This window comes from Anthonomus grandis, chromosome 1, assembly GCF_022605725.1.
Source record: "Anthonomus grandis grandis chromosome 1, icAntGran1.3, whole genome shotgun sequence".
NCBI classification, from domain to species: domain Eukaryota; kingdom Metazoa; phylum Arthropoda; class Insecta; order Coleoptera; family Curculionidae; genus Anthonomus; species Anthonomus grandis.
The window spans coordinates 28,254,846-28,270,272 of record NC_065546.1 but is presented as its reverse complement, the minus strand read 5'-3'; the positions used below and the strand labels follow the sequence as shown (position 1 = coordinate 28,270,272).

At 31.0% G+C, this 15,427-nt stretch overlaps 1 protein-coding gene across 1 annotated transcript; it reads right to left on the bottom strand.

Moving 5' to 3' along the window:
• Positions 1-6,578: 6,578 nt before the first annotated feature.
• LOC126736714 (very-long-chain (3R)-3-hydroxyacyl-CoA dehydratase hpo-8) lies at positions 6,579-15,104 on the bottom strand. Its single transcript, XM_050441230.1, has 5 exons — positions 14,625-15,104; positions 13,252-13,426; positions 12,358-12,530; positions 6,876-7,054; positions 6,579-6,815 (listed from the first exon to the last, which is right to left on the bottom strand). The coding sequence occupies exons 1-5, from the start codon at positions 14,756-14,758 to the stop codon at positions 6,745-6,747; spliced, it is 732 nt and encodes a 243-aa protein (XP_050297187.1). The 5' UTR covers positions 14,759-15,104; the 3' UTR covers positions 6,579-6,744.
• Between the last annotated feature and the right edge of the window lie 323 nt (positions 15,105-15,427).

Genomic DNA, 15,427 nt, shown 5'->3' with positions numbered 1-15,427 from the left:
ATATCGTTGCACTGGACTTTAACAGTGAATAAATGGGTAATTATTTACGTTATTATTATTGGTTTTTGTTTCATTTTTGTTGGTGATTTTAATTTAGAAGATGAGCCGTGTTAAAATAATTAATGAATAGATTAATGCTACTTTAAAATTTAAAAACAATGTTGTGAAGGTGTGTTGTATTTTGGGTTTTAGAATTTCTTTATTTCTAAGTTAGGTTTTTTATTTTTATGTATATGAATACAAAGTATGTATCTAAATGAGTACATATAAATTGGTAGATTTTAATAAGGTGCTACCTATTTATTTTAGATTTGAAATTTAGGGCCTATTGAATAAAAAGAAAGGAATTACTTTTGCTTAAAATATGAAAGCAAAACCTGAGGACTTTGCGGATTAGAAATGGTAGAATTAGATGCATATTCTTATGTGTTAATGAGACAGAATTTATAGGAATATACAGGTTATTATTTATTTTCTTTTTGTTTTACTCATCTACCTAATATTGTCTACCATAGATTGGACATATTACCTATCTATAGACAATATTACTAAACTTAACGAGTTACGAACACCACTGTTAATCAGTAAGAAAAAGCTGTAAGAAATCATTTAATATTTTATTAGATCTATTTTATAAAAAAAATTAAAGAGATGATATCTAGTATTCATAACAAAAAGATTCAATTCAATAGCACCTATCTTAAAAAAAAATGAAATATTTAGTGATATATTGCGTTTTGACGATTGTAGGGCAGAAGTTAATTTAGTGACCTTGGAGCCTTAACGGATGGATATTTCTAACATAGAAGTGATGTTAGAAATATCCATCACACACGAATGAAAATAACAGTGAAGAAAAAGATGATACACTTTTTTCAACAAGATATGGTTCAAAATTTGCCTTCATATCTGGATTACATCCAGACGATCTATTTAAGAGAAAAGAAGTTGCGGTGGAACAATTAAGTCAAAATTTTTCAAATCTCGTACAAAAGGTTAAAAGAGACTCGATTCCTGAAGCAACAAATATGTGAAACTGAACAAAACATTAGAAAAAATAAAAACCTCATCGGAGCTGCTAAATGTATTTAGTAGAATGAAGAATATTCGTCATGGAAAAATAATTAAAGTACAGCCTACGTCCATAAGTAGATCGAATACAGGCAGGAAGGCCAGCAAAAAATGAAAAAATCATCCGAAGACGTAAGGTTCCAAGGTCACTTAACCAAGCTGTGGACTGCAATCGCCAAAACACCAAATCTCATTAAAAAGTTTGTTTTAGGCTAACTAAGTATAATAAAATTACTTATTTAGATACTAATACAACTAATTAGATAATAAGGTTAAGATATTAACATAAAGTTTGATAGACTGAGATATTCTTTTGCGCTATTACTATTTTGTGGTTCAACGTGTGGCTACGTTGAAAATTTTTACCATAGGCATTTTTTCTCTATTTCAGAAAAGTGTATTCCCTTGTATTATCCACGGAAGCAGATTAATGATACAAAATATAAATCTGTACATTCTGAAGCAAAACCTATATTTTAAAATTAAACCAAATTTAGGAATGAACTAAAGAAATTACGTTTTACGCGTACGTATTTGAAAGTTGTATTTACGTACCTTTAAAAGCCGAGAAGCCACTATTCAAATTTTTAAAATACAACACACCTTCACAACATTAGGTATTTGTTTTCAAATTTTCCAGTCGCATCATATTCACTAAATATTTATACATCCTTTATCTTATATATCGAAATCGCCAGCAAAAAAAACAAAATTGAATAATAATAACAACATAAATAATTACACAATAATTAAATGTGTTACTACCTATTTTACAGCACCAAACAAATCACAAAAACATTTTTCTTTCTAATGCTCTGTAGCGTAGTATAGTATGTAGTGATAAATAAGCGCATTTCTGAACTACATATTAAACTGCAGTGCAGAGCCGCCGAGTTCTATGGTGCTCTGTGCTGTAGTATAGTATGTAAATACGCGTACGCCGTATCGCTCTTGGATTATCATGTGCAAAAAACTCGGAATTATAAAACACCCTGTAACATGAAAACGATTCACTTTTCAAGATTCCTTTATATGAAGTTTTTGTCTTATTTTTAGACAAAGATGCGGCTGGCAAAATATTGCGATGTAATTTCGGGACACCCTGTATTCGTTCCCTGGACATATATAAATGTATATGTATATAAATTATTAGAAAATGTTTTAGCTCTTATGGATTATAAAAAAATTAAAACAAAAACGAATTTTTGTTAATAGGCCAAACTATGTGCCATGAAAGAATTTTTTTCACTCTTGTTCTCACTCTTTTTAATAGCTTGTTTGTTTTTCAGAAGAGTTCGCTATTTGTGTAAGGGGTAAGGTGTGCTAGTGACTCGTGTCGTCCTTTATTTGTTAAAAGTGAAATTTTACCTTTGTGCTGCGTCTTTATTTTGGAAATGGTAACATTTATTTATAGGAAATGTAAAGAGGAGCTTCAGCTCGAGCGACACCATACGACCAGTCAAGTCTGTTTACTTAAGTTGCCTATTCCGCACTCTAGGCTTGTTAAGAATTCATTTATATTTGAAGGTAGAAAATGTTTTAACAGTTTATCCTTAGACTTAACACAACTGAAGTGCACAAAAAAATTTAAGAAAACAGCAAAGGCACATTTGGTAAATAAAGGATTTTAAAACTTGGAGGAATTTTATGCGGATAATTTGAGCTGATGCTTGCAGCTTTGCTGAGCTGATTTTAATGTTTTTTCAAGATTTTTTCATAGAATTAATTGACCGCTTCATTTATGACAGAATATATATAGGGTGTCAATTTGAACCCCTATATATTTGAAAACTTTTAATGCAAATTTCTCTGAAATTGGAAAAATTAAAAAAACGCAATTTGGTACAAATGTTATACTGATAGGAGGAACTATAAGGTAAGTCACCCCTTAGGCCTGATGCACCATAACCCCAACATTTTAAATGGCAGCACCCCTTTTGTAATTTCTTAAATTAAAGGTCTTTTGGAGTAATATGCATAAGTAACTTGCATAAGAATTTTTCCTAAATTTTCAATTTCTACAGGGTCAAAGACAGGCATAAGTTAAATATAATAAACTCGTGTTTCATAAAGTGCTATTTTCTAATGCTGTGCATTTTGGGGTAAACAAATGTAAGTCAAGTGTGTCACAATCGAAGAAGTAACAATAATCCGATAAAAACGTACCGTATGTTGGGTTGCAGGTTTTAGGTCGTACCAGAAAGTAGCTGTTTGGACCAAGTATTAAGGAGTATTTTACATTGTATATCGTTTTGTAACTTTTCACTGATTCACCCACATAATTCCCACAAAGGTTTAGAATGCAAAGAATTTAAATAATTTGGCCGAAGAATACAAATTGCGAGGGAATGACAGAAAAATTACGTATATTATACTCCTGAAATGCTAAAAAATGTTTTTTTAGCGACTAATGCACGCTTTGTTTTTAAATGGTGTCAATAAACACAACTTTTGATACTGGAGTGATGAAAATTCGCAGGTTTTCGGGGAAGAACACTCCCTATCCAGAAAAAAATCAATGTGGGCGGAAATAGTGGCTGATACTATTGTCGGTCCTAAATTTATTAATGATAACCTGCTTAATGGCGAAACTTGATTGAAAATGTTAGTCAACCTTAAATTATTGAAGAAATAGAAAATCAGCTAAATATTCATGAGTTATGAACCTAAACGGAGATTTATAACATTTTTAACAGTATGGAGCGCAACTTCACTATGTTCTTCCCGTGAGGCAATATTTGCATGATCCGTTTCCAGATCAGTGGATTGGGAAAAGAGGTCCAATCGAATGGCCGGCGAGATAACCAGATCTAACACCCCTCGACTTCTTTCCTAGGTCACTTAAAAACTGTTGGGTTTAAAACGCAATAAGCTTCACTTCTCGTTTTTTTGATGTTACTTTTTTTTGCAATTTCGGTTCATCTTTCTAAAACTCTATACTTTTTCCTACAAAAAAGGCACTTTTGTTCCACATCCCCCAGAGCGACGGTTTTCGAGAAAATTGAAGGCAACGTGTCAAAATTGATTAAGTAGTTATTAAATAATTATTGATGTCCATTGAATCTCATTTGGATCATTTTTGGACGTCCATAGGATAGAGAGTATATCCAAAAGGGGACAGCCATTGGTTATCCAATGGCTTAACGGGTGCTGTCTGACATTTAAAACCCATTTGAACGTCCATAATATAAATACCAGAAATAAATTAAACAAAAAGTGTTTCACTTATGATGCCATAAACACAAGTTTAAGTCAAAATTTAGGTTGTATTTATTTAGAGAACAATTGAACTCCAATTTTTTGACTTATTAGTTATACAGCGTGCTCTAGAGGGAACAGGATGTGGTTATACTATTTTTTGTATGTGTGCAGACCCGTTTTGGTACAGACTTATTTTTTCCTCGTGTTGGGTATAATTTTTTCTAGTGTGAACATTTTTTTTTGTTTCCAAGATGTCATCTTTACATTTCTTATTCTATGCAAAATTATCAAAATTCATTCGTTAAGGTTAAATTGGCATAGTTGTGGATTATGTTCTATGAAGCTGCTCTTAACATACGAATGCGCACATTGATAGAACGTTTTAAATATGTGACTGAATGAAATGTGGCCAGAAATTATTTTTTACGGAAAACTTTCTTATCATCGACAGAAGTTTAGCCGCATGATGCCTTTGTCTTATGATATCAAAATAAAAACAAAAAATAATGGGAAAAAACTCTTGTGTAGTTTGCATGTAAGTTTCGCATGTGTTCGTCGAATGCAAGTTTTTCATGTTTTTGCTTGTAAATTAAAAAAAAAATAGAAAAATATTAAGTTTTAAGTTACTGGTTTTAAAACCAAAAACAACTTGGCAAAAAATTTAGTAAACACTAAAGATAAAATACCGATAACACACCGATCTGGAGTTTACAAGTTAGCTTATTCCCACTTCCCACCCATTATGTGATATCCGTTATGTCGGCCAAAGCGGAAGGAAAATTGAAGTCAGAGTCAACGAACATTTAAGACTTATCACGCGAAATAAAAATGCTTTTATTAACAATACCAATTCTCCTTTTGCAAACCACATATTAGAGTCTGGGCATAATTTTGATCCGGGACCTAACACTGAGGTTCTGCATGTTTGTGAGAAAGGGTTAAAATTGGACTTGTTGGAAGCATTCGAAATAAATAGGGCCATAAACTCCCCAGACTGCACATGCATTAATGAGCAAACTAAGCTTGACAGTTTACGCTTTTTTGATTCAATTAGCCCTAGAAAATAACTTTTACCTTTATTGTCTTTAACTCTTTCATCTTATAACATTGGTATTAGTCAGAATTTAAAATCTTTTCTTTAACGCAACGCAAATATACAATAGTTCCTTCTTTTAATATGTAGAAATCTGTATCGTCCCAAGTATAAATTTTATAGTTTAAATCGTAGATGTCCTTATTGTACTGTTTTTAATTTTAATTCTTTTATTTATTGTTGTTTTTTTCCCAATAACGGGTAATTTTTGTTTTATTTGGTGAACGTATATGTTTTTTGTAATGTTCTGGTAAGTTCTAAATCTATATTGTTATAGTGAATAAGCTCTTTTTAAAATTGTCTTGAATTACCTGTATTTTATTTTAGTATCTGATGGCTGTTTACACAGCCGAAATGCATAATACATTTACCTAAGTGACCTACATGCATTTTTCTTGGAGATAAAGACATCCCCTATTTATAATCTTGTCCTGTAAGAAAAAAATTTTTTATGAAACCTATACGAAGTAAATGTAAATGAATTTTATTTTCCATACAGTGGGACGAAATTAGCAAAAACGTCTGACTAGAAATAGGGTACTTTCTCAAAATGTATGGGATATTAATTTTTTAGAATGAATGCCCGTTTCAAGAATAAATTGAGAAGTATTTTCCGGAATTAACAAGGAGGTTATTGGGAATTTTTGGTTAATAACTGAGAAAATTTAAAAAATTCAATTTTTTTTGAAGGGTGTATTGAGTCTGAAAAGTGAACAAAAACTATCTTATGTTAATAATCGCTATTTCCAATAGCAAAGCCGAGAAAAAGGTCAAAAACATAAAAAGGATGGTTAAGAAAATTGGGCTTATTTAAGGTCCAACAAAAATGGAAATTTCATGAAAATTTTTTTTTAATTCTCGGATAGAGCCAAAAAGTGTTCAAATAAAAAAATTTGGTCTCACAGTGTATTAAAAGTCCATTCACCATGCCAAAAGAAATTATATTTTAATTTATTTTTTTTTGATACGAAAGTCTTGTTGATCTTTCTCATGTTGCTATAAAAAAAATCTTGCCCAAAAACCGAAGCTCATTTTTGAATACTTTAGTTCCATCTACTTTACTTTTTCGTCAAAACGGCATATTTTTGTGACACATTTTCTACACTATAAATAAAACTTAAGTTTTTTATTCACCTCATTTTAAAACCTCACCAGTTTCCTAATACCTACTCTAAGAAAATCAACGCAATCCACTCAACTGTAAATAATAAACTTTACTCCAAATTAGCCACTTTTTTATTATGTTTATTTTTTTTTCTCCCTATATAAAAATTATATAATAAAACCGTTTAAATGATAAAAAGTTTTCATTTCTTTTTACAAATTTCAACTTAACAAGAAGTAGTTTTTGAACCGTCAGTCTTAATATTCTTTTGTTCTCAATTCGATTTCTCCTTTTGCAATGCTTTCTTTCTCTGTCCGAACATGTACATATACAACTGGGGGAACACTGAAAACAAGGAAAAACTTAAAAAAATATACTTCTTGAGTCCCAATATATAACACTTACGAGGAACGTAAAGTATCATCAGGAACCACAACAAATGTTGATAATTAAAGGTGAAATTGTACTTGTTGGGCATATCGATAGAGTAGAGCTGTCCTTCACCCACTTCACATTGAGCTTTGTAGATGCAGGTCAGTTCTCCGGTGATTCCTATCGGGTAGAGTATTATAAATAGGGTGTACCTACAAAATTAAAGTTATAATATGAAAGTTACATACAGGTAATAATTTCCAATAAAAACAATGTTCTACAAATATTCTCTGAACATGCTTGAGAGATATTACAATGCACGTGTTTAGATCATGTATAGGGTTATATGATTTAATCTTGGATAAATTTTGTATTTTGGGAAATATCCTCGGACGCGTCGATTTTATTTATGCCTATTTTGACATAAATTTCTTATCCAAAAACTCGCCTTTTTCGGTAATCTAAATTAAGTGGATTCAGTTATTTTGGCATTCGCAAGCAGTGTGTGAGAGTTTTTTTTTTCGAGGTATAACCAGATAAGTCCTATACTAAATTATTGGAAATATTACCGGGCATCTGAAACCGAGTTCTACGACATCGCGTGTCCCGATTTTTTATATATTGAAAAAACTTCAAGAATCGCGATAATTTAGAAACTCAACTTTTTGACACATAACTCGCTCTATCTCAAAAACCGCTCTAGCTACTAAAATGATTTTTTTTTCAATTTTTAAACGCATTTCTTTGCGCACATATTGCAATAGAAAAAATTGAGGTAGTGTTTTTTTTTTGTTATTCAAAAAATTTAAAAAATGTGTTGGTTATCGTTTATGGAGATACTTTTTTCAGAAATCGAAAAACTTTTTTATTTAAAGGAATTTTACCATATAGTCTGCGAAGAAAATGTAGCAGACACATTAAAAAAGTTTTTAAAAGAAACTGCAACCATTTATATCTAATAGATTTTGAGTTATCGATTTTTAAATTCGGAGCTCAAATCGCAAGTGATCGCGCGCCAACTGAAAAGGGATTTATTCCACTCACCGCGGGTTGTAGTCACAGACAATTTCTTCTTTTTACTAACTGTACTTTATTGTACTGTACTTAATTTAACTGCACTTTTTACTACTGTAACAGTCTGTTCAGTTTACTGTAGTACGTTTCTGTCTGACGTGCCGGTTAGTGATTTCGATGTAATACGATTTTAATTAGGACTTGGATTAAATAAAAGGCAGAAAATAGGGTTGACAAGGGAAACAAATTCTAAAAAAAATTAAAAAAAATAGTCGGAGTGGCGTTCTGAGGATAAATCGAAATGAGGGTAGTTCTTATGAACGGTTTGCTCCTATGCACTTGCTGCATGTAAAACTTTTCTGCATAAATAAAAGGCACTCGTTACATTAGTTTTTTACTTTCCAAAATTTAGTACATTTCCGAATCAGATATTTCATTTCCAACATTCATTTTATTGCTGCACGATTTGCATTTGCATTGGCAGCAACATTTTAAGCCATGTGTTACACAAACACATCGGGTGGTGCAGTTTGTGGTCTCTGTCGGAACAGCAAATTGACAGAGCACTTCGAAGATTTTCCGGTACAGCTTCTTTCGTGGTTAGTATAGGAGTCCAATATTTGGGGTACTTGTATAGATTTTTCTACAGGCAACATGAAATTTAAGTTTAATCCTACCATCCAAAATCTCCTTTTTCATTTCCAATAATTTTTTCCCGCAAGTGTCCTTTCTTTTTTCTGCTGCCTGAAGTATTGTCTCCAGGCCGGTTTTGGTAGGATTCTGAACTACCAAACTATCGCCTTGGTCTACAGATTTGCCACAAAAATCTCAACGAAACGAAGTGCGCAGGATTGCCGGGATGCCGCGCAGGTTTATTTGTATACTAGACGCATTTAAAAATATTGTGCATGCCAATTTTTCGAATTTCAAATTTTGCGGTTTTAACTGTTCAAATAAATAGGTATTTCAAATTAAAAATTTCAATATAATAAACACCTAGTAAAGCGTACTTGCAGTGCGCGCAGTTCGAAGTAGAAAGTTGCCGCGGGACAACCTCGAAAGTGTTCCTGCGATTGGAACCCCGAATTGAAAAATCGATAACTCAAGACCTATCAAGAGATAAATGGTTGCAGTTTTTTTTTTAACTTTCTTAATGTGTCTGCTATATTTTCTTCGCAGACTGTATGTTAAAATTCCTTCAAATAAAAAAGTTTTTCGATTGCTGAAAAAAGTCTCTCAATAAACGGTGACCAGCACATTTTTTTAATTTTTTGATAAACAAAAAAAAACACTACTTGAGTTTTTTCTATTGCAATATGTGCGCAAAGAGATGCGTTTCAAAATTTAAAAAAAAATCATTTTAGTAGGTAGAGCGGTTTTTGAGATAGAGCGAGTTATGTATCAAAAAGTTGAGTTTCAAAATTACCGCGATTTTTGAGGTTTTTTGAATATGAAAAAAATTGGGTCACCCTAGCAATGTCGTAAAACTCGATTTCAGATGCCAATAAATATGCTTAACAAGATAGTATAGATTTGATCTGGTTATACCTTCAAAAAAAAAATCGATAAATAAGCGTCTTTCGACCGCGTTTTTACTGCACTATAATGTTCTGTCACCTTAAGGATTCAGTGAATGAATATCTATTATATGCGGATGCTGTCTAACTATATGTTCGGGTAAAAATAAAAGACGACTGTCTAGCACTTCAATCTTACTTTTATTCTCTACAGTTTAGAAATTAGCGTTGTTAAATGTCAAATTATATACTTTATAATATTTAAAGAATCTATTTTATGTGACTGTTTAATTGAAAATCTTTAGAGAAGGTTGATAGTTTTAATGACTTAGGCGTTATTTTTAGTGGTGATTTGAGGTTTAAAAACATATTGATCTGATTATTTTAAAGTCATCCAGAATATTGGGCGTGTTGTTACATCTGATACTCGAGCGATTAAGTCACTGTACAAAGTCTTATCAGAGGTGTTTTAGAATATTGTTCTGTGATATGATGTCCATTGTATACATGTTATGTTAACCATTTGGAGCATTTCATATTGTATAAACTAAAACTTCCGAAAGTTTCAAGGTCCGACGAGAAGAATCTCTAGTTATTTTTCTTTATAAACTGTTACACACCTACAACAACTATTTTACCATGAGCATAATCGAAACAAATAGGGATAACAAGACGTCTGCCACAATTTGACAAAAACTTATGATAAATTTTACTCTTAGTATTGAAATTTGTATGTATAACTTAATGATTTTCAAAAAAACCATGCTAAAAATTTTAAAAACTTCAATTTCAATTCTGTACTGATTTCTTTATAGCATTCTACTCTCCTACTACCAATTAGGCATGGTAAGCTTGATTTTCAATAGAAATCGATGCCAGACTATAATACTCTTAGGCGATCATAGAAGATGGTTTTACGATTAAAATTTGTTGTAATCTATTTTAATTATCTTAGTCGTCAGAGCGAATTTCTTTTAACACCTGTCAAAGAAGCATCAACTCTCCTATGTTTCGTTTACCCTTTCATTCGGCAAAACTATTTGTTTTTTTCTCCACTGACTAGGACTTTGCATTTGTTTAATGAAAATAGTTTGGATCCATTTTCCAGCGGCTTACGGTCATTCAAATAAAAAATAAATAATCTTAGACTTTACCTACGTTCATTGGATAGTGTTAAGTTTTAAGCCTTGTTGAAGATTATTTTTTCAGAGGTTTTACCCTGGTATATTTTTTTTGTAATTCTAACATTATATTTATATTTGTATTGTTATATTATCTAGTATTTTGCATTATCTATTATTGTTTTTGTAAACTGGCTCAGCCGTATATTGAAATAAATATATAAATAATTTTTAATTTTAAGTGTAAAGTCAATTTTTCGTCCTATATATAATACATCTAATTTATCTTGGTTTGACAATAAAATTTTTAGGCAAAACTGAATATCGGGACAGGACATATAAAGGTTCAAAAATTTCAAGTGACTCAAAAAAAAAAATTAAATGCCAAAGTTTCAAGTCACACAGGGATGTGTAAATATTCTTTTAAGGTTAAAAAAGGAAAGGCATTACTATGAGAAGGGAAAACCCTACAGAAATGTGGATAACATTGAAGGGTGTGAGTCTGGTAATTACAATAATAAAGTATAATAGTATGCTGTTGACCAATCTTATTTTCGCCGGGGTCACTCATGTACATCTGTCCTTCAGCTCTCTTCGTAAAATTAAAAATGCTCTTGATGACAATGAGTGTGGCTGGTGTGTTCTTGGATTTAAAGAGAGAATTTGACTATAAACAGGGGTATTTTATTGTATTTTTAAGGTCTTAAGAGGTATTGTTAGAGACCAAGTTATGTTAACAAATGAATAGACTAAAACTAAGTGTATAATACCTTTGCATCATATAAATCTAGGTATCTGAGAGATGTTATGAGAATTAAACTGTGTTACAGCTAATTAGTTTGTGATATGTATTAAATATTTAGGGTTGCAGCTTAATGAAAAACATAGTCCTTTTTCAGCAAAATTTCAGTTTGCTGAAAAAGGCTTTCGAGTTTGCCTTACGAATCCAAGTTCATGGTTTATAATGCAATTGACTCATTTTGTCTTTTGTGCCACAATTTTATATTTATTTAACTTACACACATTGCCCTTAATTGGTTTTGGTTGAAAACAACAACTATGGTATTCATATATGAAATAATAAATAATTTAGCTCCACCTCATTTTAAGTAGTTTATACATTTTAGTAGAAATGCCCATGATTAACCAACAAGAAATAATGACATTCTATATATTTCAAGAACAAATTTTAAAAGTGCTATATATTCACTATTATTTGGGTGTTTTCAAACACTATAATAGACTTCCCCGTTAAATCAAAGATTTAGTATGACTTGATAGACTTAAAAATGTATTAAAAGCATATATTATGCATAATAGGAACTAGTTTGGTTAAATAGGAGATTAAGGTTATTGTCATTATTAGAACAATAAATGGTATATTTTCAATTTAGTTCATGTATATTATCTTTTTATGAGTTTGGAAAAATGTACTGGTTTTTCTTTTGTTTTATTTATATAACTTGGAACACATTGTTTTTTTTCTTTATGTATATATTAGGTGCATCTACTTAATAAAAATTTAATTAATATACATACATAAATAGATCACACATATTATACCAACTCATGGCATACTATATAACAATAACATACTAAATTCCGCCAAAATACCGTATTTTGTATAATCGACTTAAGGCCTAAAAATAATTTTAAATATACACATTGTAGGTAAATTATGCAAATAAAAGGTCAAATATCCGGTCGAAGTTAATTATATTAATGTATGTGCACCTTTTTATGTTGACTTCGCGTGTTAATGGTTTATTTTTTAATATTTAATTCATAATTACCATAATTTTTTGCTTATGTTGACTTTGCACTTTTCGACTTTATTCATATATAGTATAATACGATTCTTACCTTAAATATTTTAAGAAATATGGTGTAGAACCAAAGAGAGCACAAGCATAATTAGAATATCGGATAATTTCCGTGAGGGACCAAGCTAAGACTGCCATGGGCAGCCCTAAACCTAACCTCGCCTCGTTTGTGGCCAAGAGAACTCCACAAACTACTGCAACCCTGGAACCAACCTAAAATCAATTTAATTAACATTTAAATATCAGTTAAATACATTATTATTTATATGGTTCAAAGGGTCACATTTTTATGAATATTTTATCTTATATACTCTTACATTACATTATACATTAAATTTTAAAACAATGATTGTGTTCAGTTAAATCATTTATTTTTATTAATTTTAATAATTATCTAAGTTACCTTGATAGCATCAAGGACATACGCTCAAGGTTTGAATGTTCTGAACCTTAAGGGAATGTGCCTATATAAAAAAAATTAACCAAGAGAATACCAAGTAATTGCAATTAATTCTTAATTAAATTTAACAGGAACTTTTATCATGATTAGGAGTTTCCTAATTAGATTTCCATAATGTATAAAATGCTACTAGGTAGGACATGTTTTCAACAAGTGTATCAGATGACGTCTAATTTAAAATTTATTATAATTATATGCTGCGGTTAAAATTACATTAGTGCTACTGGTTTTAATAGTGGTAACTATGAATTATTCCATCAATGATTTTACTGAGTTACAGAACAAAATACTTTGACTTAAAATGTAGTTTTTCCACTGTCACTTTCAAAAGGGGAATTTTATTAATTACATTACACCACACACATTTACCTGTAACAACAAGATCCCAATTTAAATATAATAATAACCAGTTATAAAACAATTTATGTGGTCTAATTTTTATAATATTAGATAAATCTAGTTTTTAAAACTTACTTGGAAAGCTGTCATAATGGCACTGGACTTTACCATTCCGGTGGCAGCATGGAAAACTTCTAAAACAGCCGCATTTTGGAACCACATCAATGAAAAACTGAGAACATCATACAGTGATTTCCCATTGTTTGGAACTAAGTAATAAGAGATCAGTTTATATAAAATCATGGTCCATCTGAAAGAAAATTGATAAAAGTTAACAAATGGAAAATTCTGAAGTTGCAGTGCTTTTCCTTTACATGGCATTAACAAATATGTTAATGTACATTGGTTTTTTCCTTAAGTTGTTACAATAATAGTTGACACATTAAATTGGTTAATGAAGTTGTTTTCTTATGCTAAACATATATTTTGCATTCTTTATATACAGGGCAGTTCAGAATAAGACATTACCTAGTGCTTAAGGAGGAATCAAATCCTTAGGTGATTTTAAGAAAGTCAGTTTAAAAGTTTTTTTCTGTCTAGTGTGTAATAAATTACCTAGAATTAAAGATTTAATAATGTAAAGTCAATTCTTTTCTTAAGGGTCATATAGTTATAATATATACTATCCCTAATCACTATCTACAAACACTACAGAAATGCATTCTTGAAGAGATTTTGGAGTTATTTTCAGTAATGATCTGAATTTTAATCTTCATATTAAATATACAAACAAAAACAGAAAGCTTTTATATCATGATTAATAAATTCAGTTAATCAATCGAAGAGAATTAAGCATTCCAAGGCTAATAAAAAAACTCCACTTTTGGCTTACAAAAGGGTTAATTACCAAATTAAAGGGATCACCTAAAAAGACAACCAACCCTACCCAAGTGCTTGAAACAGAATTTAAATCCTACTGCAATACCCTCAATAAATTAATTACAAAAACAAAGCATGATTACTACAAAAAAGAGATAGCCCCAGAGAAAAAACTGAAAATTACCAATAAATGATGAAAAGCAAACAGTGCCCCAGGAAAAGTAAAATTAATAAAATCATTTCATTTACAGCTGGTTGCTGGAATAGTGCCACCTCATTTTAAAGAAACTATAATTACACCAATTTATAAATGATGAATAAATTAAACTAGTGATATAAACCTGACAAAAGTCCTTAATCAGTTCAAATAAAATTAGTTATTAATGGAAACGCCAATAATGTTCCTAGTATATAGATATCTAAAAACCAGCATTTAAAATACATAAAAGTCTACAAGATTATCACATGTAAAAATCTGATAATGTTTCTGCGATATACAGAATGTTACTGAACAAATCTATATATATTATCTATTTAGTACTGTAGGATGTAGGTACAGTGTATTTTTCTTACAGTAACCCTCAATATATTTGCTTATGTAAACACTTTAGTACAAAACATCAACTTACCCGATGGTTTGTGTAATATTGTATGCAAGTAAGTAAAACCTAGTTAGTGCTCCACGACTTGACTTTTTCTTGTCATCCACATGACCATTAGTTTTCTTGTTCTCGCCCATTGGCCCCACAGCTTTATTTGCCATTATAAAATCAAACTAAATCAGTATTACTAATAAAAAAAACCGACAGAATGACCTATTTTCCTTAAAACTTAATAACCATTATAGTAACTTGAGGAAACTTAAAAAATTCTCGCTTTTTGGAACAGACTTTCACTCGACAATAGACTAAAATTTAATGACAAAACCGATCGGCCAACTATAGACGCGAGAAAATGTAAGTTCAATGGTCCGGGGCTACGAAATCTGACATTGCGCAGAGTCCCGCGGCATCGTATAACCGGATTTTCAATTAACTAATTACGAATTCTGTCTTTCTTTTTTTAATTCAATTTTGTTTAGATTTCGACTGACCCCGAAACTAACAATTCAAGGTTAAGGTTTAAAAACGTTTTATTTATGTCACTTGAAACGTCAAACATATGGCTTTTGACAGTGACAGTAAATAAGTTTGGTTTTATTGGCTATGTTCACGAACATAGCTAAAGCCGCGTACAGACCGAATTCCAAGCACATGTGACGTTGGCGTTGGTCGTTGGAACCGATTGGAATGCGCTCATCCACATTAAAATTTAGATTTGAGTTGGACTTGGTCGGACTGTGTTGGTAAAGGTTCGGAGACTGACTAGTGCTGGATGCTAGTCTGACACACTATGTCAAGCGACGAGGACAATTTACTGCTTGCGAGCGCGG